This window comes from Pagrus pagrus, assembly GCF_965226575.1.
Source record: "Pagrus pagrus genome assembly, chromosome: 24".
In the NCBI taxonomy this organism is placed as follows: domain Eukaryota; kingdom Metazoa; phylum Chordata; class Actinopteri; order Spariformes; family Sparidae; genus Pagrus; species Pagrus pagrus.
In genome coordinates, this window is record NC_140206.1 from 798,341 (window position 1) to 822,542 (window position 24,202).

General features: G+C 46.8%; 1 protein-coding gene across 2 annotated transcripts; it reads right to left on the reverse strand.

The window, feature by feature from the left end:
- Positions 1-1,678: 1,678 nt before the first annotated feature.
- Positions 1,679-23,861, reverse strand: nhsl1a (NHS-like 1a). 2 transcript variants are annotated; one of them, XM_084347290.1, is made up of 9 exons: positions 23,170-23,861; positions 17,466-17,576; positions 16,061-16,188; positions 12,905-13,139; positions 11,849-11,980; positions 11,428-11,768; positions 7,424-11,345; positions 5,814-5,901; positions 1,679-4,235 (listed from the first exon to the last, which is right to left on the reverse strand). In XM_084347290.1, exons 1-9 carry the CDS (start codon positions 23,837-23,839, stop codon positions 3,575-3,577), a joined length of 6,288 nt encoding a protein of 2,095 aa, XP_084203416.1. In that variant the 5' UTR covers positions 23,840-23,861; the 3' UTR covers positions 1,679-3,574. The 2 variants fall into 2 exon arrangements, with proteins under 2 accessions (XP_084203416.1, XP_084203417.1); XM_084347291.1 differs by lacking the exon at positions 23,170-23,861 and adding an exon at positions 20,004-20,272.
- Between the last annotated feature and the right edge of the window lie 341 nt (positions 23,862-24,202).

Below are 24,202 nucleotides of genomic sequence, written 5' to 3' on the forward strand. Positions count from 1 at the left end.
CTTCAGGCACCTCAGCATCTTCTACACGAACCCCACCAATGTCTGAGGCTACCTCTGTATCTATACACTCCTTTAAGAACTCTTGCAGAACCCTAAAGAACCTCTTACACTGTTCGGGAATCCAGAAATCTGAAATCAAGAACCCTTGAGGTCTCTGGGATTTCCTCTAAGTCATGCATGCAAAACAAAACACAGTCAAGAACTGAAACTGTAAAGAAGAGGCAGCACCTGACAGACCAAGTTTAGGGACTAGAAACAGTGACGTGGTTGATCCACAGCACCACTCAGTGGTCAGGGGTATAAATGGCGTCCTGGTGCACGGTGCACTTGAGGAGCAGCTGAAGCTGATGTGCTCCAAACACTGAAGCTTGTTCTCTTCAGACTCTCCAATCACAGCAGGTGTTTAAACCTCGAGTGCTGACAGAAAACTCCTGTGTGACCTTCAGTGATCAGGGTTTCATTACTGTTGGAGCAGCTGAAACTTAAACTGCATGAAGCTGACTTCAGCTTGTCACCATCATTGGTCCAGTTTAACCTTTTTGTTTACATTTACATCGGTCTATTTGACGGGTAAGAAACAGGTTTGTTGGCTCTGACTATTTTCTAGACTAACGTCTTTTCAAATCAGTTTGGGATTTCAGGGGTTTGGTTGTGTTTTACCTTTTCAAACAAAGTCCCCAGCTACTTCAGCTGTTGACGAGAATGCTGCAGCACTGAAACTTTACGTAAGCCTTTAAGAAGGCTCACGAGCGTCTCTTCTTCCTGAGGAGACTAAAGAAGGTCCATCTGTCTCCTCAGATTCTGGTGAACTTCTACCGCTGCACCATCGAGAGCATCCTTACCAACTGTGTCACAGTATGGTATGGCCTCTGCTCAGCCTCTGACCGGAAAGCACTGCAGAGGGCGGTGAAAACTGCCCACCGCATCACCGGTTCCTCACTCCCCTCCATCGAGGCTCTCCAGAGCAAGCTACTATTGACTATTTTACACTTCATCTATACCCCACCATGAGTACTGCCAATAACACTTATTTACTGTGCAAACTGTATCTTCATTTAGTACTGCCAGTAATATTTATACACTGTACATACTGTACCTAAACCTACGTACACCCTATTTATTTATACACTGTACATACTCTGCACTTTACTGCTTTTTGCACTTCTGGTTAGACGCCAACTGCATTTCGTTGTCTCTGTGCTTGTACTGTGCACAATGACAATAAAGTTGACTCTTATCTGATCTAATCTAATCTAATCTAATCTTACGGTGTTCGTAGAGAATGACCCAGTTTTTGTTTTTGTGTGAACAGCTCCTTTGACTGTGAGAGGGGACTGACTCTACCTTGTATTTTCACTCGTCATCGTGGCTCCTTTGCTTTCGTACTTTTAAATCATCTGACCGACTTGTCCTGAGGCGTTCACCCACTTAAAGATCAATCGTATCAATGAGAGATTTATTAAATTCTTAAAGGTTAACAGCTTAACAAATGGTACTTTTTCTGATACGATATTGTAAGAGCTTCTTTGTGTGAAGACCTCCCAGGTTTCCTTGCTGATTTGGCGACCTGGCTTCTGACGATACAGTCCTTACCTTCCTTTAATCAGTAAGTCAAACACAGTTTCATCTTCTTCATGTTCACAACCATTTCAAATTAAAGACACAATAAATAAATAAATGACGGTTTGTCCTTTATTGCTTTCATGTCACATACAACTTTCTGTATTCACGTTTCCAGTCGTTCCATCTTTTCTCCACTCGTACAAAAACACCTTTTATTCAGTTTTCCGTTCTCTTCTTCACTTCTTTCTTATTTCCAGTTAATTTATAGTAGTTTTATGGTTAATAGAGTACCTCTTACATTCGCACAGAGAAGATAATTATGTTCCTAAGTTCAAGTCTCCACCATTAAACGTCACATAACCTGTCTGTTAATGTTGTCCTACTATCTGCTAATCCAAGGAAAACAGAACAGATTTGAGGGTCATCGACTCGTTCAGTCCGACTGAAGCTGAAGGAAACAACGCTACAGCAGAGAAGAAGAGGAGGAGTAGAAGAAGAAGAAGATGAAAAAGGAGAAGAGGAGAAGAAGAAGAAGAAGAAGAAGAAGAAGGAGAAGAAGAAGAAGAAGAAGGAGAAGAAGGAGAAGAAGAAGAAGAAGGAGAAGCAGCAGCAACAAGATGACAGGATGAAGAGGAAACAGGATTATTTACAGAACAGGACACACTACATCCCTTATCAATAGCAGTATCAATAACATAAAAACTTTTAAATAAAACACGTCAGCAGGAGCTTCCAGCTCAGCTTTAAAAAGTTTGAAATAATAAGAAAACAAGTTTGGAAAGAATGGCCGGTATTGATCAAAACCTGATCGATGTGAGGGACTGTTCAAAGACTATTGAGGGTCAGAGGTGGAGGGATTGGATTGGTATTTAATTTATTTGATTCCCCGATACTGTTACTTTACTTCTGTGTAGCTGTAGGCTGTACTTGACTTATCACAAACATGGTTTTCTGGGTGTTTATTCCTCCAGGTTGTGACGTTATTTACACCCAGAGTCAGGTGCAGAGCCGGACCCGGAGGAGTAAACACCCACAGTCACATGGGAAACAGACACACGTTCGTCAGTGTTTGTGGCATCATTGGCAATTGTAAACTTGGAGTATGCGTGATGATAGTGGAGCAACTTTATATTTAGAAAGACACAAACAAACGATGACAAAAACAACTGCTGACGACGTTTTACTGACAAATTATCCGAGAAGATTCTGTGCAGAGCCGTCACATCTCTGCCTCGTTCAGAGTACTGTCTGTAACTAAGCAACCGACCAGAGTAAACAATCTGCTTCCTGTTTACGGCAGCGTTTTCAGGTGTGTTGGATGGACAGAGATCGTTTCCCAAATGGTGCTACAACACAAGTCTGGACGGAGATATTGTTTTAAAATCAGGAGGCTTCAGATGACATCACCACATCATCTGTGACCAACAGCACGAAGTTAATAATGGTTCAGCCCACCTCCCCCACCTCAATCATATTTGGACAGTCCCAATCAGAACCGTTTGATTCAACACTGATCGCTTATTTAATGCCAACAGTAGAATAGTTTTGTCAAAGTTAGTTTATCTTACGACAGCTTAAACATTTTAAACTACTTTATTTTAACATTTACTCTGCGATCTCAAGCAAACAAACTTTTTATGACAAAATCTCAAAATTAAACTGATTCCATGACGATATATATGAATGTATGTTCAGTTTCTATGCAAGTGATAAAAAAAGAAAAGGAAAAGACAATTTACATTTAATAAGATTAACTGGAGGAAAAAGTTTCTTGCGGTCGTGAGGAGTGACTCCACACTGTCCTCTGCAGGCTCCTGTAGTTTTCTGACACGTCAGCGTGGCGACTAAAGACGCGTCTTTGATCAGAGTGAGCTTCAGTACATTCAGTTAAACAGTCCGATCCGGTTCAGTTTTTTTGAGGCAGTGCGACGCGTCCGTAAACCTGACGAGGTTTCAGAAGACGTCGTCGCAATCAGGGAAGAATCCGTCGACTTCCTGTCCGATCGATCGATTACGAGATCTCGACCGACCTCGGCCTCAGTTCTCCTTCGCTTCCTGGAGACTCAATAAAAACGTCATCGTCCTCCTCTTCTTTTTCTTCTTCCTCCTCCTCACTTTCTACTTCAAAGATGGCTGTCATGGGGGCAGCGTAGAGGCGGCAGCGAGCAGCAAAGCGGCGACTGGCGGAGCAGGGAGGAGTGAGGGCGCGAGGACGCATGGAGGGGGCGGAGAGGAAGAAGAAGGGATTGTGTGTCGGATCCCTTCGCCTCCAGCCAAACATCAAGGCGAAGTCCTGACTGCACAGAGACGTTGGAGACACCGGGACGTCCAGAGACAGGTGGGCGTTGACCTCACGTGTGTCGGAGGTGGGTTCAGGTGGCGTCGGCAGTGACATCACACTCTGGAGGTTGGGAAGAGCTCCAACGACACTAAGCCGCTCGACAGCTGAGATACGAGAAGACGAGTCAGAGCGACTCCCCTTCCTCAGCAGGAGAGCCTTGAAGCTCTCGCTTCTCGCCGATCTTCGACTTTTGACCTTTGACGTCAAGCTGGGTGGGGGGGCAGTGGGGGTGACAGGAGGGGAGGAAGAGGAGGAAGAGGAGGAGGAGGAGGAGGAGGAGTGATGTCTGTCGTCTTCTGAATCCCTTCTTCCAAGCATCTTCCTCTTAGACCTGAAGCAAACAGACAAAGATGAGTCACAAGAACATCTGAGGTCGGTCAAACTGCCTCTGAGCAAGGCACTTAAACCAGGGACGATAATCAATACTTTTGATTTTGAATACGATTGGATTTGTGTTGCGATTATTAAGTATCGTGATTCAATTTAACGATTGATTGTGACTTTATAAAACAAATACGTTTTAAATAAAATACTTTTCTTCTTTAAATGTTTCATGTTAAACATGTGAATGTTTGTTAAGACCATGTTGTTTCGGTCGTGATGCTAATGTCAGGTAACAAAACCAAAAACGTTAAAGAACAGTTCAACCAAAAAGCAAAATTCACTAATTCGTTGTTTTACAACCAAAAAATATTACTTTTTATGCTAACATTATTCTTCAGGCTACAATTACTTCATTCAGGAGGAGACGATGACTGAGCCTGACTTTATATCATCAGGAGGAGACGATGACTGAGCCTGACTTTATATCATCAGGAGGAGACGATGGCTGAGCCTGACTTTACATCATCAGGAGGAGACGATGGCTGAGCCTGACTTTATATCATCAGGAGGAGACGATGGCTGAGCCTGACTTTATATCATCAGGAGGAGACGATGACTGAGCCTGACTTTATATCATCAGGAGGAGACGATGACTGAGCCTGACTTTATATCATCAGGAGGAGACGATGACTGAGCCTGACTTTATATCATCAGGAGGAGACGATGGCTGAGCCTGACTTTATATCATCAGGAGGAGATGATGACTGAGCCTGACTTTATATCATCAGGAGGAGACGATGGCTGAGCCTGACTTTATATCATCAGGAGGAGATGATGACTGAGCCTGACTTTATATCATCAGGAGGAGATGATGGCTGAGCCTGACTTTATATCATCAGGAGACGATGGCTGAGCCTGACTTTATATCATCAGGAGGAGACGATGGCTGAGCCTGACTTTATATCATCAGGAGGAGACGATGACTGAGCCTGACTTTATATCATCAGGAGGAGACGATGGCTGAGCCTGACTTTATATCATCAGGAGGAGACGATGGCTGAGCCTGACTTTATATCATCAGGAGGAGACGATGGCTGAGCCTGACTTTATATCATCAGGAGGAGACGATGGCTGAGCCTGACTTTATATCATCAGGAGGAGATGATAACTGGATTGACTTTGTGGGTGAACTGTTCCTTTAAAGGTAATTCCCATGATGCACTAGTTATCTTTTCACACCATTGTGCTGTGGAGCTACTGACTGAGCACAGAAGGCAGGAAGGAAACAGGAAAGAAAACTAGAAGCACCCTCATTAGGGAACAAGGCCCGAGGACGCTTCAATAAGCTTTCTATTTGGGGAGCAAGGATGTAGGGAAGGGACAGTTACTACATATGAAGAATAACTGGATCTAGTGAAACCTAAACTCTACCTTTACCTGCAGCCAAGCCCCGCCTACCAGGGCCTTCACGCTGTGCCTTCCCATACTGCACTGCTCCACAGAGGCAGAGGGAGGAACCAAGCAGACACATGAGAACGAGGTCGATCTGTTGTCACAGTGACAGTGTTTGTTTGTGTGTTCATACCTGTGGATGACGGCGAATAAATCCTCCGTTGTTCGTGGTCGACCGGAGACAAACAGCTGATCAGCCGAAACACTTACGAACACATCAGCTGGACGGAGACACAAAGAGGAAATTGAGCTAAGATTGTACTTCTAGTCACACATAAATAAGAGCAAAATGGTGTCAGTTATTTTTGGGCAAGAGCAGAAATCTGAGCTCTTATTCAGCAAAACTAGATCACACATTGTATCTTATATAACAGCTGCAGGGATAAATCCTGCCCCAATTAAAGCACTGTGAGGCCCCTGTTATCAACAGGTGGTAAGCGCCAGTAACCAAATATCACCAGACTCCCTTAACAAATCATATGATTTTAAGAGAAAAATACTTGGAGTTGTACACTCAATTTATGAAAGAAGACAACATTTTACTGACGGTAAACATGTCAAATTTTACAAATAGTCTACTTCTTGGTTGCCTGTGGAGAAAGACACCAGACTCCCTTCAAAAATCACTCAATTTAGTTGTTTGAGTTGTTGAGTTAGGAGAAACATTATAAACTTGTCTTTGACAAATTCTTAATTATTTTGACCCTTCTTGTAAATTTGGCACGTTTTACATTAGTTAAGTACGTGTTTATTTACAGTGTGGGGAAGTCAGACCTGTTCACAATTGTCACTCGTCTGAGGTCTGACTTCCCCACAGTAATGTCAGGTGTGACTTGATGGACTGAGAGCTGAACACTTGTGATCAGATCACCCTAGAACGGATGTTAATACCTGGTCCGAACAGACTCTAATTGAGCAGATATGCATCTTCAGGAACTACAGAAAACCTTAATTTAGTAGAGACACAATAGTACAAGTACACAGGTGTGGTTCCAGGTACTGTTACTGACCCAAACAGAGCTGTATCCAGTGCCAAAGTCAGCTGTGTCCGGTATTACTCCCTCAGTGAGAAGAATATTATTTTATTCTGATGTACAGACCGGAGGGTTTTGAGCCTAATGCTGCGTTCCAGATAACTCACACTCAAAATTTTCAGTCCTCCAACTTGATAAAAGTAAAATGGAACGCCACTCAAAGTCAGATTCGTAGACGACAGTACAGTCAGCCATGTTTTTTCATATTGGTTTTGGTTTTGAAACCTCGAAAGTTTTGAAGTCAAAAATTGGAAATTTTAACACAGGATGTAGCGTAAAGATGTGTTCCCAAGGACCGCAAAGCAAGTTTTTGCACATCAAGATTACTTTCAAAGTTATTAAGGTGTTCACAAAGATAGTCGAGTGCAGATCCAGACCTTCTGGAGGAATAAACACTCAGATTCTGCTCTGATCTGGAGAGGTTTTAACTCCTGGCATTAAAAAGTGGATTTATCTTCACTCCTGTTTATCAGCCTGACTGCAGCAGTGATCTGTAGAGGTGACCTAGAGGTGACCGCCATTGTCGGGTGTTTCTGTTCTGTAATGTTGACTGCTGACTGGAGCTGGAGGGGAAATGTACTTTACAGCTAATAAATAGTAAAGTAATCTGGCTGTTTGGGGCGCATAAACAAATGATCCTGCTATCAAATTTACATGGGTCACTAAGAGGCAAAACTTTTGCTTCGCGACTACAGTAAACCAGACTTACCCTCCTGAGGTCCTCGGGCCTCTTTCACATTCTGCTTTCTCCTGTCAGCTCCCACCTGGCTCCTCTCTTCCTCTTCTTCCTCTGGTTCCTGTATCAGGAGGTCTGGCAGCGACAGCTCCCCCCGCAGGCTGTCAGTGGACAGCGCACTGCTGAGAGAGTACTTGCTCTGACCAATCAGAGTGCAGGAGCTTTCAGAGTCACTCGTGTCTTGATCACACACTTTGATCATCCTCACCCTCCCACTCATCTGCTTTGTTCTCTCTTTCACCACATCTCGTTCATCCCCGGATGAGGATGAAGATGATGACGATGATGACGACGATGACGAAGAGGGGGAGGGCTCCAATGTTGATGACATCATTGGCAGTTGCCTCCTCTTCCTCCTCTTCCTTGCTTTGTCTTTTTTCCTTGCGGTGGATGGCGTCATCATCATCGCCGTCCTCATCCTCTCTTCTAGCCTCTCCTTCTCGTCTTCCTCATCTTCAGCAAGTGATGACCTCATCATCCTCTTGTGAAACGTCCTCTCATCAAGTATTGACCCAGCATAACAGGGATCTGTTGCTCCAGGTTGGGTGCCCCTTTTCTTGGTTGAAGTAGCTCCAGAGTTACCAAAAGTGCTGCAAGTCTCCAAGGTTCCCCAAGTTCCTGAGGTACCGCAGTTCCCGAAAGTCATCATGGTCTCATCGATAGTCTTTGGAGCCACGTTAATACTCTCTGAGATACCTATGATCTCTGAGGCACCAACAATCCCATTGAAAGTGTTATCAGTCCTTGCGTTATCCACGCCTTTGGATGCCTCCCCTCCTGATGCAGAGAGTGGTTTGCTTGTTTTGGGTGAGCTCAATGAGAGATCTGGCTTCTTGTGCAGAATCGGTGGCTTCTGTCTGTGAGGGGAGCAGGCAGGTGAGAGTGTGGTGATGTCAGCAGGTGAAGAAGAAGAATTCGTTGAGTGCGCAGGTGAAGTTGATTCACCAGGCATTCTTGTTTTGTCGACCAAGGTGCGTGTTGAGTGCTTTGTTGGTGGTGATGGTGTGCAGACGGGATCAACAGGAAGCTGTGGAAGCCCAGGAGTGGTCACTGTGATCTGTCCATCACTCTTCCACCCACCTTGTCCTTGTCTCGATTCAGAGGATGCTGTGAGACCCAGAATGCAAAGATCAGGCTTCCTTGGCAGGATCGGCTTCTCTGGGGAGCGGAGCTTCATCGGGCTACCTGGCTTACAGACCCTGTTACTCTGTTTCAAATCACTGTATGCTGTGGATACTCTGTCAGCTGCACTGTGACTCCACCTTTCTGCATTAACCTTGTCATTTCTCTCCTCTTCGTCCTTGCTCTCTGACAGTATTGTGCCACCTCCTCTACGAGACTCTTGTTTTGTTCCAGAGAGGGTCCAGTATGAAGAATCTGTGTGCCAAATATCTTCAGCGCTCTCCAGTTTCTCTGCAGCCTCAGTTGGCTTAGCATTTGCTAACATCGTATTCATCACCTGTTGTTGTTGTTGTTGTTGTTGTTGCTGCAAAGTAGGATATTGGATAGTTTCATTAATGTGGTTTTTGTCAGTAGCATGAGACATTTTAACCCAGGGGCCTTCAGGACTGGATTCTGGATTGTTTGCCAGTGTAGCATACACGTCCGAATCTTCCTTCTCTCGTTCATAGTACTGGATTTCCTGAGGAGTTTCACCATTGATCAGCTTTGACCAAGAGTGTCTCCTGTTAGCTGGGTGAGCAACAATGCCTCGTAGACTCTGAAGATTATCATAAGATGACTCATCGTTGGGCATCCTCACGTCACTTTTTGTGAGGTTGTGATCTAATGTTGATCCAGGTTTCTTTGCATCAAGGTTGGCTGGGCTCTTATGGCTAGCATTACCTGTTGAAGCACTAGTTATGTTAGCATCATTGCTACCTGGATCACACGCAGCTCCATCTATCTTGGCCCGGCTATCAAGATTAGCATTAGCCAAGACAGCACCATCTGGATTAGCTTCTTTGCCTGATAGATTTTCAATAGTAGATGCAACATTAGCTGGCATGCCGTTACTGACGACGCCTTCCTGGTTCTTGACGGAGCGAAGCTTGATGCCCTGCAACTCTTGGGCAGTGACCAGGGGACAGGGGGGCGTAGCGACTTTACAATGGCGGTTTGGAGACTGTCCAAGGCCTGGTAGGGAGAGTGTGGTGGTGGGTGATGTGGGGAGAGGAGAAAGAGGAGGAGGTGGTGGTGGAGGAGGAAGGTCAGCAGATGGTGATTCTAGGAGTTCGAATGGAGGAGGAGGTGGGGAAGTTGGGGGAGGAGGGAAGTTGGTTGATGAAAACATCATGGACACCAGAGCATGGTGGGAAGTCTGCCTGATGGCATAGGAATAGGGAGGAGGAGGAGGCCGAATGGAAGGAGGAAGAGGAGGAGGAGCTGGTAGGGATGAAGGTGGAAGAGGAGGTGGAGGTGGAGGAGGTGGGGGAGGGGGAGGAGGAAGAGTTGAAGGTGGAGGTGGGGGAGCAGCAGAGAGTCTGGTGATAGGTGGAGACTCACAAATGGGAGAGTAAAAGACAGGAGGTGAAGGAGATTCTGGTAGAGGAGGAGGAGGAGGAGGTGGAGCAGGAAGAAGAGGATGCTTGGCAGAGGAGTCTGAGGAGGTGCAGGAGGAGAGGGAGGATGTGGAGGAAAATGAGGAGGAGAGGGAGGAGAAGAGTGACGACTTCCTCTCTGGCACTGGTGGCTTTGGCCTCCCTTCGTCCCGACACCTTGTCCTGGGCAGGGAGGCGACGGCAAGGGGCAAAGAGGAAAAGGGGGAGGTTGGGGGGAGAGAGAATGCTCTGGGGCTTGCTGTGAGAGGGGAGGAGGGGGTGAGGGGGGATGACACAGGAGTACCAGGAGTGGGGGTGTTGGACTGGCTGGAGTAGCCACTGGAGGGCGAAGCGAGGCGCTGCAGCCCGGCCACGGAGGAGGCGGCTGGTTGAGGGTTGAGAGTGAATCTCAGCGCCTCCTCCTCTGAGCCTGGAGACCCAGGGACATGAGCAAGGGAGTGAGCAGGGCTTGGTGGGAGGTGCTCAGGTGGAGGGTCGTCAACTGGGGTTGCCTCCTGGCAGTCCAGGGTTAAAGGTTCAAAGGTTGTGACTGTCCCACAGTTAACCCCACTCTGGCGCCTCTTGGTGTTGCTCCTGGGCACCCAGGGGTCATGGAAGGTCTGGGGAGACGGTGTGGACGTCCGCTGGGTGGCTTGCTCCTGGCGGGGACTCTGCTCCAGACGGGGACTGGAGGAGGAGCGGGAGGTTTTACCCCGACCTGGACGGCGCCTCAGAGAATCAGAGCGCAATGGTGGAGCTGGCGGCCGCTTGGACTTGCGGAGGGAGATGCTGCGGGTGACACTGCGAGAGTAGGAGGAGGAATTGCTGTGCTTCCTTTTCTCCCGGTTCAGCGAGGGAGAGGAGGTGGTTTTTTCTGAGCACAAAGAGTTGGTGTCAGTCTGAGATGGAGTAGAGCGACCAGAGGAGAGCAGGGGCTCACAGTTCAAACCTTCCCCAGAGACACATCTCATCTCCTGGGTGATGCTATGCCAGTCAGTCCCAGTCTGGCTGCTGTGGACACTGGAGCTGGGGGAGAGGGGCTGGTAGCTCCACGCCTCCTCATTGTAGGAGTGTTGCTGCTGGGTGGTGGTCTGGTCCTCCAGAGCCTGGTAGTTAAACTGAGACTCTGAGTCTGCGAGAGAGGAACAGGAGAGGTAGTGGGAGGAGGAAGGGGAACTTCGGGCAGCATCGTTCAGGGGCTTATCGCTGGGATAAGACCACTCTGATGGGAGGGCGCAGCTGGGGGTGACGGGGGAGGAAGGAAAAGAAGAGGAGGAGGAGGAAGGAGACTGCGGGATGACTCTGGCAGTGGGGTCAAAGGGCAGCAGGGGCTGGAGGTCGCTGGGGAAACCCTCCTGTGACAAGAGAAGAAATGGAAATTGAAAGAAGGTTCTAACTTGACACAATACTTGTGAGAGTGAGTCCTCCTGAACTGACCTGGCAACAAGATGAGGAAGCGCTGAGTGTCCTGTAGGAGGTGCTGTTACAGCTGGCCTCAGAGTTCAGAGAGGAGTTGGTTGCCATACGGGGGAGGTTGTGAACCCCTGAGGAGAAGTGGTTGTGGCAGGAGGAGGCGGTAAGTGAGGCCATGAGGCTGGACAACCCCTCTCCTCTTGGGGCTCGGATCCTCCTCGCTGATGACTGCCCCTCCTCTCTGACTCCTCCCTTCTCCTCCTTCTCCGTCCCTGTGTTATTCTGTTGGTTGTCAGGGTTGCAGGAGGCAGGTCGACCCACGGTGGAGGACTGACTGGGACGAACCAAAGAGGCCGAAGGTGAGTCTGAGGAGACAGAAGATACATTGGTTGAAACATTGATCGATAGACTGATGAATGGGGTAATGAATGTAAAGAAGTTGTACCTGTCTTCTGGCTGACATCATTAGGAACCCCAGTGACCGTCTTGCGGCGGCTCAGTTTGTGGGGTCGTCGGGATAGCGAGTCCGCGTTGGAAGCTGTTCTTCGAAAACTGGCCTGACGATCAAAACTTTCTCCTGAAGTGAGTGCATTTGAAAAATCACAACAAACGGACAATATGAGAAACCCCTCTGAGTTAATGAATTTATAGGACAAGAGATTCAAGTGGAGCCAGAGTCCGAGTCAAGCTCCAAGTCTGTGTCGAGTTTCAGGTCAGACTTTCGCTCCAAATTGGAATCGGCTCTCATGTTGTCGTCCAGTTTCAAGTCCTGTTGGACTCATTGAGGTAAAGCTCTATTCCGGGTTGAGTAGACCCAGAGTCTGAGTCAAATCCCAAGTCCAGGTCAAGTTTGGGTCTAAATCTGTGTCTAGTCTCAAGTCTAACTTCTGCTCCAATTTTTAGTCTTGAGTCCAGTTTCAAGTCCTGCTTGAGCCCTGGAGTTAAAGCTCTAGTCTGAGTACAGTCCTTAAGTTTTAAGTCAGAGTAAAACCTCAAGTCTGAGTCAACTCCAAAGTCCAAGTCAAGTCCTAAGTCTGTGTTATGTCTCAAGTCAGACTTTAGCTCCAGATCTGAGTCCCTCTTCAGTCCCTTTAGAAAAAGCTCTATTCCCAGTTGAGTCCTTGAATCTCAAATCGGAGTAAACCACAAGTTTAAGTTGAAACCCAAGTCTGAGTCAAGTCTCGAGTCTAACTTTAGCCTAAAACCTGAGTCAAGTTTTAAGTCCCGCTGGAGTCCATGAGTTAAAGCTCTATTCCGAGTCCTAGCTTCATGTCAAGTCTCAAGTCTAATTCAAGTATCAATTTTGTGTCTAGTCTCAAGGTTCTAGTCCCCGAATCAAGTTTCAAGATTAAACTGAATCTCAAGTCCAAGTCCTGTCCCAAGTCTGAGTCAAGTTTAGAGACTGCAGATTCTGAGTTGAGTCTTGGGTCTGAGTCGGTTGTCCACATCAAATTTCAAGTCTGAGAATAATCTAGAGACCGAGTCAAATCGAGTCACAGACCTGTAACATTGATTGGAACGATATCAGCGGCGACTGCCTCAGCCTGCTGCCTCATCCTCTCCTCCGGTGTTGGAAGCCGGGGGGTCGGCTCCACCTCCACATCGATTGTTGGCTCGTAGGCGGGAGCAAAGACATCCCAGCAGGAGGTGGGGTGGACGGGGTTGAGGACCAGTGGGGTCATAGGTCGTGTGTTGTTCAAGATGAACCTCTCGTCTTCATCTGAGAAAGCAGAGGACTGAGAACACAGAGTTAACTGACACATCTGTTCAGCCAGCTGAGAGTCTAGTGGAGTCTGGTTGGGTGTGACTAGGTTAACACTTAACAGGAGGCACTACAGGTGAATAGGTTACATTACATCAGGTTACATTACATCAGGCTAGATACATTTTATGTCATTTTTGTTTTAGTTTTTCTGACATTTAATGTTTACATATGCAGAATAGAAATCTGAGGTTGTGAGAATGTGAGTTTCAGACATTTGTTTCCACTAGTCTGAAAAATATGGAAGCCTATTTACACCAGTTAAGGAAAAAAGTATCAAACTTAGCCTTGATTAAATATAAATAAATACATTTCTATTGTCAGTCATAATTTTGAGATAAAAGGTGAAAATTTTGAGATAACTAACATTTCTTTCTCAGAATTTCAACTTTTCATATCATAATCGTGACTTTCTTCCATTAATGGGAATATTTTCTTCATCAAGATTAGTTTTCATGGTATCGTCTGTCTTTAAACTGGCAGAAATGGGCTTCCATCAACGGAGGCAGCCTAAAATCACAAAAGGGCCGTTGGTGCTGAGTCTAGTTCACTGTGGTCTAGTCTACCGGAGTCTGCTCCATGTTTACCTTTCTCCTCCAAACTGAAAACTTGAAACAAACTGAAAAGCAGGACTGAGAGACAAAGTCCAGGAGTCTGGACCTCTGAGAGGACCGAGGAGGAAACGGGAACAGAAGACAAACAGAATGAAATGAGAGAGGAAACACAAACGTGATGGTAGATTAACTGTCAGTACTTCAGTCTGACCAGCAGGTGGCAGCAACACAAAGTGATTCTACTCTGATGCAGGAGTTCAAACAGAGCAGAACTGGATCAGAGCAGATCAGACCACATCCAGCTGGACTAATGATCAGACCACATCCACCTGGACTAATGATCAGACCACATCCAGCCGGACTAATGATCAGACCACATCCAGCTGGACTAATGATCAGACCACATCCAGCTGGACTAATGATCAGACCACATCCAGCTGGACCAATGATCAGACCACATCCAGCTGGACTAATGATCAGACCACATCCACCTGGACTAATGATCAGACCACATCCAGCTGGACTAATGATCAGACCACATCCAGCCGGACTAATGATCAGACCACATCCAGCCGGACTAATGATCAGACCACATCCAGCCGGACTAATGATCAGACCACATCCAGCCGGACTTAAGATCAGACCACATCCACCTGGACTAATGATCAGACCACATCCAGCCGGACTAATGATCAGACCACATCCAGCCGGACTAATGATCAGACCACATCCAGCCGGACTAATGATCAGACCACATCCAGCCGGACTTAAGATCAGACCACATCCACCTGGACTAATGATCAGACCACATCCAGCCGGACTAATGATCAGACCACATCCAGCTGGACCAATGATCAGACCACATCCAGCTGGACTTAAGATCAGACCACATCCAGCCAGACTAAAGATCAGACCACATCCAGCCGGACTAATGATCAGACCACATCCAGCTGGACTAATGATCAGACCACATCCACCTGGACTAAAGATCAGACCACATCCAGCTGGACTAAAGATCAGACCACATCCAGCTGGACTAATGATCAGACCACATCCAGCCGGACTAATGATCAGACCACATCCAGCCGGACTAATGATCAGACCACATCCAGCCGGACTAATGATCAGACCACATCCAGCCAGACTAAAGATCAGACCACATCCACCTGGACTAATGATCAGACCACATAAATCATCTAAATCAGCCTTTTATTTTGAAATGACAGCTGTGTGCAGAGGTGAAGAGTAACTAAATACATTTACTCAAGTACTTCCTTTTTCTTTTTCTGTTACTTTATACTTCCTCTACACTGCATTTTGGAGGCAAATATAGTACTTTATACTCCGTAACATTTATGTGATAATTTAGTTACTAGTTACTTTACAGATTACATTTTTAAATGAATTGATTGTCTCAATCCGATAAAAACAGTGATTGTGACGATCAGCTGACTCACAGTTTGTACATACATGTAAATATATGGATCAGTTACTTTACTGACACTTTGATACTCGAGTACATTTACCATCAGATACTTTTAAGACTTTTACTCGAGTATGGCTTCTGGGTACTTTTTACAACACTGTCAGTTTATCACAAACATTCAACATCAACACATTTGGAGATACGTGGTTTTCACTGGACAGGAAAGTAATCTGAAAAGTAACTAGTAACTAAAGCTGTCACACAAATGTAGTGGAGTAAAAAGTACAGTACTTCCCTCTGAGATGTTGTGGAGTAGAAGTAGAAAGGAGTATACAATGGAAATACTCGAGTAAATCACCTTGAATTTGTTTTTTGCAGTACTTGAGTAAAAGTACCTAGTTACTTTCCACGTTACAAACACTGATAAATGATGACAATGTGGTGAGTTGTTCTGTAATCATCTCAGTTACACAAGGAACTGTTTCCACTGATAGAATGTAACTAAGTACATTTACTCAAGTACCATACAATATTAACACACTTGTACTTTACTCGAGTACTTCCATATTCTGCTACTTTATACTTCCACTCCACTACATTTATCTGATTACTTTAGTTACTAGTAACTTTACAGATTACATGCTGCATTAATCCTGCTTTTACATTAATGACTGAGTTAGAGTTCAACAGTCGCAGCCTGCAGGGGCCGTTCTGAGTACTTTTACTCTGATTACTTTAACTACGTCTGGGTATCTGCAGTCTGTTCAGGCTCATTAATATTCATGAGACAACACTGTGCTAATGTTCACATCATGTGTGTGTGTGTGTGTGTGTGTGTGTGAGAGTGTGTGTGTGTGTGTGTGTGTGTGTGTGTGTGTGTGTGTGTGTGTGTGTGTGAGTGTGTGTGTCGCTCACCATCTTCCTGCTTTTGTCCCTCCACCGTCTGCGTCTCGTGCTGCCCTCTGATTGGTCGAGCCCAGAGGACGACGGACTCTGTGGGTGGGGCTGGGAGCTGTAGCCATGCTGAGTCAGCCCGTTACATGCTACACGCACACACACACACACAGACACACACATTCATACATTTATGAGAGGACAGAAGAAAGACGTCACTAATCAATACAATTAATCAATATTCTAGTCAACTTTGTGATTATGTGGGGCCAGAGATACAGAACAGCAGAACAAGATGATGGTGTTTACTCGTTAATCTGCTGTAAATCAATAGATCAGCTGATGATGCTGATTCTGATCAATCACAATCGATCAATGAACTAATCAATAAGTAGAAATTCAGCTTTAATTGATCCAGCCGAGATGAAGGAGCTCCTTTGTCTGTGAACAGGAGGGGGGGGGCATGCAGCACTGCAGCTGCTGTGATGCAGTCTGCAGTGTGTGTGTGTGTGTGTGTGTGTGTGTGTGTGTGTGTGTGTGCTGCTCTCAGTACTCAGTGTTCTGAAACCGCCAAAATAAAAGCCTCAGTTTGTTTGATCAGATCTCATTTCCCAGCTCTATATGCATATAAACTCTTAAAATTGTGCGTTTTGCTAATGGAGTCTGGTGATAGGAGGAGAGGCCACAACAACAGGCAGAATGGATCACACTGTCTGATCTTCAGGTGCTTCACTGTGATGTAAATGTCATGTCTGGTCTCTGTTGACCTGCCAGTGTCAGCAGCAGATGTTTGTGAACACTGTCTGTTTCAGCTGATCCAACCATTGAACCAGTAACCCAACATCACCAGACTCCCTTAACAAATGTGGTGATTTTAAGAGTTGTTGAGTTAAAACAAACTTTGTAGCGTAGTGAAACTCTGTCTCTGACAGACTCTGAATCATTGTCTCCTTCTTGTAAATTCAGCATTAAATGAAAACAGTCAGTTGTTTGTTTCCTTGTAAAAAGTGTCAGTTTGTGGCAGCATGGCTGTACCAGCCTGTCTGCTTCTGTGTCTAAAGTGCTAAAGTCTCACCTGCCAACATTTAGCAGCTGTTTGAACACACTGTTTACACTGATTTCACCATTTACACTCAATTTATGAAAGAAGAAACATGTTATTGATCTAAACATGTCACATTTTACAAACACACTAACCAGTAACCAGTATAGGCTACTTCTTTGTCCCCAGACTCCCTTAACAAAAGTCTCAGTTTAGTGATTGTTGAGTTGGAGACACTTTATAAACTGTGTGAAACTCTGTCTCTGACTGATTCTGACTGATTTGTTCCTTCTTGTAAATTCAGCAAATGTTCTGCATGAACTTCTGTCTGTCTTTGAGCAGAAACATGGAGTGTGTGTCTCACAGATGGACAGTTTCTCTGACCTTGCAGATCATCAGCGCTGCCTGATCGTCTCTTCCCGGGGATGAAGAGCAGACCCTGCTGGGGCTTCTGGGTAGTGTAGTGAACAGACCACCTACTGTCTCCGTCCCCTGCTGCAGAGAGAGACACACAGTTCAGTGTGTGTGATGGTTTCTGTGTTTAATCTTGTTTCAGCACACACACACACACACACACACACACACACACACACACACACACACACAGTGATGATCAGTGTTGCAGCACTCAGCACTCCTCAAGGTGACCTCAGAGACACACGCTGCCTGAGGGCTTTTACTTTGAAGGAGCTGCAGAGTGACCAGCTGTGGTACTTCGGGACAGATGTGTGGACAGATGTCAGCTGTTAAAGCTAAATATCCTCTTCTGACGGACCACAACGATCTGCCGCTGATTAACGAGGAAACATTTAGGTTTTACTTTGACACGTAAACATGTTAAATCGTGAGAGGACGCCTGTGTCCGCGTTTTGATGTACGATGATGATGAGGAGTGGAGACGTGACGGATTCAAACATTTCAAGACTTTTCAGCAAGTTTTAAGAAATCGAGTCGAGTCTAAAGATTCTACGTCTTTAAGAAATGTAAAGTGTAAACTGCGATTTCGTAAAAACCGTCCTTGCGATCAAAAAGCCAAATCAGGCCAATAAAGATCAGAGTCCCGCGATCTGTTTAAAGTTCTAACGGTATTTCTACGTGAACGTACGATGAAGTTACGAGGGTCCGATCAGGCGAGGGTCCGATCAGGCGAGGGTCCGAGCTCTGTTCGCCGTGATCTCCCATTGGTGTGTGTTTGGAAATTTATCGCAGTTTTTGCGACAAAAATTGTCTGAATTACGAAGAAAACTCTCCAGATTTTATTTACGTATCTGTCGTAGAAGTGCTGTTGCTATGGTAACCTGCAGGTGGAAATGTGTTAGAGATGATTTCGACAGCCATCAGCCAATCAGAGAGCAGGATTCTCTGTTGCCGGGTAGATTTAGTTTAAAATCTGCATGTCCTGGAAGTCCTTGAGAGGTCCTTGAGAAGGCCCCTGGAAACACTGAGGTCCTTGAGATGGCACCAGAGGTCCTTAAAGAAGCTCAAGGATGCTCCCTTGAGGATTCTCCTGGGTCCTTGAGGGGGATGTATAGGTCCTGGAATGGACTATATAGGCTCAAATTCCTCAATGCCAGGGCTGAGACTACAAGGGGTCCTTGAGGGGACTTAAAAGGTCTTCAAGGGGGTCACTGAAGATATTCCAGGGGTCCTTGAGAATTACAAGAGGTTCAAATACTCTTATTGGAGGACCCAGGGGTCTTGGATAAGGTACCAGAGGTCCTTGGGCAGAGGAGGAGAGTCTCCAGAGAACCCAGGAGTCCTTGAGATGGTACCAGAGACCCTTGTGGAGGCTTATAGAGGGTCCTTGAACATGTCTCTGGGTCCTCTGAGGGTTTGATGGGTCCTTGAGAAGACTCAACTGTGGCATGAGGCAGTCATTGGAGATGTCCCAGGGGTCTTGGACAAAGTACTTGTGGTCCTTGAGTAGGTCCCAATGGTCCTTGAAAGGGCTCTAAAGGTCATTGAGGTGATTTAAATGGCCCTTAAAAATACTGTGGTATTTTTTAGGTCTCTGAAATGTTCCTTGGGGAGGTTTTGGAGGTTATTGAGGGGTTATAAGTTCCTTGAATATGGCCCTGGAGTCCTTGGGGAGGTTATTCAAAGGTTTCCAGGGGTTCTTGAGAATGTAAGACATTCAAATAGTCTTGGATAAGGTACCAGAGGTCCTTGAGGAGGTCCCAATGGTCCTTGAAAAGGTTCTGAAGGTCCTTGAGGGGATTTAAACTGTCCTTGAAAAACACTGGGGGTCCGTAAAGAGGTTCAGATAGTCCTTGAGGAGGTTCTGGAGGTATCTGGAGGGTTATAAAGCCCTTGAAGATAGTCCTGGAGTCCTTGAGGAGGTCATGAATGATCTTGTAATTCTCAAAGAACTCCTGGAAACTTTCAAATAGTCCATGAAGGAGTCCCAGGAGCCTTGGATAAGGTACCAGAGGTCCTTGAGGAGGTCCCAATGGTCCTTGAGAATGTTCTTAAGGTCCTTGAGGGGGTTTTAGAGGTCCTTGAAGAAGTTTTAGAGGTCCTTGAGGAAGTTTTAGAGGTTCTTGAGGTGATTTAAATGGTCCTTGAGAAACACCAGAGGTCTTTGAAGAGGTTCAAAAGGTCCTTGAAGAAGGACCTGAAATCCTTGAGGGGATTCCAGGGTTCCTGGAGTCAGTTATCATTACCGTTGCCATGGTAACGTGCAGTCTGAGCTCTGGTGACTGACCTGAACTATGACAGATTTTAACACCTGACAGCCAATCAGAGCGCTGCGTTTTAATGAGGTCATCTTTAGAGAACTCTCTCTACATGAACACAACACAAGTGATGCTCGCTCGCCCCACACAGACTCAAACCATCGCAGACACACACATGAACCAGTGATAACACACACACACACACACACACACACACACACACACACACACACACACACACACTCACCTCGGGTCCTGTTGAGATATTTGAGGACGGATTTGATCGCCGCTCCGATCAGAACCATAACGACGCCACACACACACACACACACTCGCAGGCTGCAGCAGACAGCAGCTCCTCTCTCCTCCCACCTCGCTCTCTGTCTCCCTCTCTCTCGCCCCTCGCTCACTCCCTTTCTTTCAGAGACACACACACACACACACACACACACACCGCGTATTGGCAGGAAGCCAGCACACGTGTGTGTCCTTCATGTGTGTCGCCAGGTGATGAAGGTTACCCACAAGTACTGCATTAACACACACACACACACACACACACACATAAAGCATACAAAGCATCATGTTTCCTGTGTGTGTGTGTGTGTGTGTTCTGTCGTTGCCGTCTGTTTGTTTGTGACGACGGTTCAGTCTCTTCAATCAGCTGTTTAATGACGAAGGTCCTGGAGTGGCTCCATGGATCCTTGAGAAATACCAAAGGTTCTTGTGGACACATTAGGGGTGCTTGAGAAGGAACCAGGTCTGTGAGGAGGTCCAAAGGTGCTTGAGAGGGTTCTTGGTTCCTTACGATGGTCAAGTCTTCCACGGGTCCTTGAGGAGACACAAATGGTCCTTGAGACAGTCTAAGGGATCCATGACAAGTACCAGAGGTCCTTGAGGAGGTCTGCAGCTTCCTTGGAGGGTTGTAGGGGTCCTTAACGGTCTTTGATAAGTTACCAGGAGTCCTCCTGAAAAGCTTCAGTCTTGTTTAAGTCTTTGAGATGGTTCCACAGACCCTTGATATGTTACCAGAGGTAGAGACCAAAAGAGTCCTTGAGACAATCTAAGGTGTCCATGAGAAGTACCAGAGGTCCTTGAGGAGACTCAACTGGTCTTTGATGAGCTCAATAGGGTCCTTGAGAAGAAACAGAGATCTGAATGGAAGGTCAAATGGTCCTGGAGGAGGTCCCCAGGGCCCTTGAGGTGGTTCCACAGGTTTTTGCTAAGTCACAATAGGTCCTTGAGGAGATCCAAATGGTCCTTGAGACAATTCAAGGGGTCAATGACAAGAGCCAGAGGTCCTTGATGAGCTCAAAATGTTTTTTGAACGTGGGCCATAAGTTTACATCTAAAGCTAACAGCTGAAGCTAACAGTTGAGGCTAACAGTTGAGGCTAACAGTTGAAGCTAACAGTTGAGGCTAACAGCTGAAGCTAACAGTTGTTTCATCTCGTGATGATTATTCTGTATTTCTGGTGTTAACGTCTGAACAGTTTGAACTGTGACATCATTAATATTCATGTTACTGTTGAGGACCTTCAGCACCAACTGGGACGGTCTGTAAGTGTGCCGACTATCTGGGCCAGTGGAGCAGCTAATTACTGCTGTCAGCCTGTCTGCCCGTCTGTCTGTCTGCCTGTCAGCCTGTCTGTCTGTCAGCCTGTCAGCCTGTCTGTCTTTCAGCCTGTCTGTCTGTCAGCCCGTCTGCCTGTCAGCCCTTCTGCCTGTCAGCCTGTCTGTCAGCCTGTCTGTCTGTCAGCCTGTCTGCCTGTCTGCCTGTCAGCCCGTCTGTCAGCCCGTCTGCCCGTCAGCCTGTCAGCCTGTCTGCCTGTCTGCCTGTCAGCCCGTCTGTCTGTCTGTCAGCCTGTCAGCCCGTCTGTCTGCCTGCCCGTCAGTCTGTCTGTCTGTCAGCCTGTCTGTCTGTCAGCCCGTCTGCCTGCCTGCCCGTCAGCCTGTCTGTCCGTCAGCCTGTCTGTCTGTCTGTCTGTCGTCACCCCTCAACAGTTTTAATTAGTTTAATTAATTAGACAGTAAGTAGGCCACGCTGTCATGATGTCACGGTGTGTAATTATAGCTGGAATATATTCAACTCTGAACTCTGAGCAGAACAAAGGTTCAGTCCTCCGCCGTCCAATCAGAGGAGAGGAGGAGGGCGGGACTTCCTGTGTGACCGAAATCATCACCTGATGACACCGTGGTCGGAAATCAAACCTGGATCATAAAAAGTCTTCTGTTTTCTAACAGTTGAGTTGAAGCTAACACCTAAAGCTAACAGTTGAAGCTAACATCTAACGCTAACAGTTGACGCTAACATCTAAAGCTAACAGTTGAGTTGAAGCTAACAATTGACGCTAACAGTCGAGGTTAGCAGTTGAAGCTAACAGTTGAAGCTAACAGGTAGCAGCTGTGACATGGTAAAGCCTGTTCATCTGTCTTTACAGGAATTAGCCATTAGCGTAGCGTATGGAGCTGCAGCTAATCCTTTTCTCTCTCTCACACACACACACACACACACACACACACACACACACACACACACACAGGGATTAGACACACAGGGGAGTTAATTAAGTGAGCACATGAAGAGCCACTGCGTGCGTGTGTGTGTGTGTGTGTGTGTGTGTGTGTGTATGTTATCTGAGAATAATATCTGAGTGGAGCTGTGATACATTATTGATCAGACACTAACACACTGTATGTGTGTGTGTATACTGCGTGTGTGTGTGTGTGTGTGTGATCTTCAGGCAGAAAGCAGCTGCATGATGCAGGAAGAAAACTGAAGGAAAAAGATTTTTTCAAAACTGGGACGAACCAGGCTAACAGGCTAACAGGCCGACAGGCTAACAGGCTAACAGGCTAACAGGCCAACAGGCTAACAGGCTACCAGGCTAACTCAGGCCCAAATCCAGAAAAATAACTATCTGGGACCAAGCTGAGCCAAACTACAACTTCCAGGACCAAACAGAACCAAAGGGCCAAAAAGACCCCAATCAGGGTAGCTGGACACATTTAGCACCACATAGGGTCCAATCAAAGGACCACAGAGTCAACCCAGGCTAACTGGGACTGAAACCAGACGAGGGGGATGGTTTGGGAACAAGAAGAGTCGGACCAGGGTAGCCGGGTCAAACTTTAAGAAGAAACTGAACTGAACATGGCTGATTCAGGGCCAGGCTACCCGGGACCGTCCAGACCAAACGGGGCCTAATCAGGTGTGGCAGGATCATCCTGGACCAAAGAGAGTCAAGCTGGACTAAGTGTGACGACCCAGGAACACGGCCCGACAAGGCCAGCTGATCACTTACTACAACACAGAGCTATCAGGCTAGCTAGAACCATATTCTGGACCAAACTGGGCCAAACCAGGCTAACTGGGACCTAAACCAGGTGAGGGGGAACATGTGGGACCTGTACCTTTTTGTAGAAGGGGCGTGGTCTGTGTGGCATCCAGACCGGAGCTTCTTCCTCGCCGCGGTCTGAGGCAGAAGATTCCGGTCCAGCGGGTCTTGGTGGGCCGGTAACGGTACTGTGGCGGCACTTCCGGCTCCCTGAAGGAGGGCGGGGTGCTGAGAGGCGAGGCGACGGGCAGGGTGTAGCCGGGGCGGGGCTCCGGAGTCGGTGGGCAAGAACCAGTCCGGCTCCAAGTGAGGACGCTGGAGCGCGGCAGATGGAGGGGCGGGGCCTGCGGGTTGGGTTTCCCATAAGATTCTGGAGCGAGGAAAGGTTTCCCATGAGCCTCCGGGGGAAGAGAAGGGTGGACGTGTGGTCGGGAAGGGAGGTGCTGGTGGCGGTACCAAGGGCTGTTGCCTGGATACTGGAGGTGAGGTGGGAGGGGCTTTTTGCCACCTGAGGGCGCCCCCAGTCTGCCGCCACCACCATTCAGCCCATAGATGGCGTTGTGGTGCTGGTGGATTTTGGCGCTGAGAAGGCGCCGGCGCAGGCTGCCCTCCGTCTTGGGCTGCAGGGCAGCCATCTTGCGTGGAAGAAGCTCATCTCGCTCTTCATCGGGGCCCGTGTTCCAGCAGCGCGACGCCACGCCAGGCCCCGCCCCCTCGCCGCCCAGACACTCCACGTATGAAATCATCCTGTCCTGACAGCTGATTGGCTGTTTGAAGTCCGGCTCCGCCCTCAGGACAGATCAGAGAGTAAGACCACGACAGTAACTATCCCCTCGGTAGCATCCTTTCACAATAAAAGCCCCAAAGAACTTCATCATAAAAGCCCACACACAGCAAAGTCCAAACTTCAAAATAAATGTCCGAACGGCATTCAGTCCTTCAAAATAAGAGCTTTCCTTTAACAAAAGTGTTCATCAGATTTTTAAATCCTTCACGTTTAGCAAGGAAGTCCTTCACAATAAAAGCCCAGAGATTTTGAAAATAAATGGTTGAAAGACATTTTCAAACATTTATTTTGAAAAGATAAATATTGGATACATGTTTTTTAA

Coding starts and splice junctions, on each gene's coding strand:
- nhsl1a (XM_084347290.1), bottom strand. CDS start 23,839: ATGATTTCATACGTGGAGTGTCTGGGCGGCGAGGGGGCGGGGCCTGGC. Junction 11,981..12,904: donor CGTTCCAATCAATGTTACAG/GTCTGTGACTCG, acceptor CACTCACTTCAG/GAGAAAGTTTTGATCGTCAG. Junction 4,236..5,813: donor TTATTCGCCGTCATCCACAG/GTATGAACACAC, acceptor TGTTTGCTTCAG/GTCTAAGAGGAAGATGCTTG.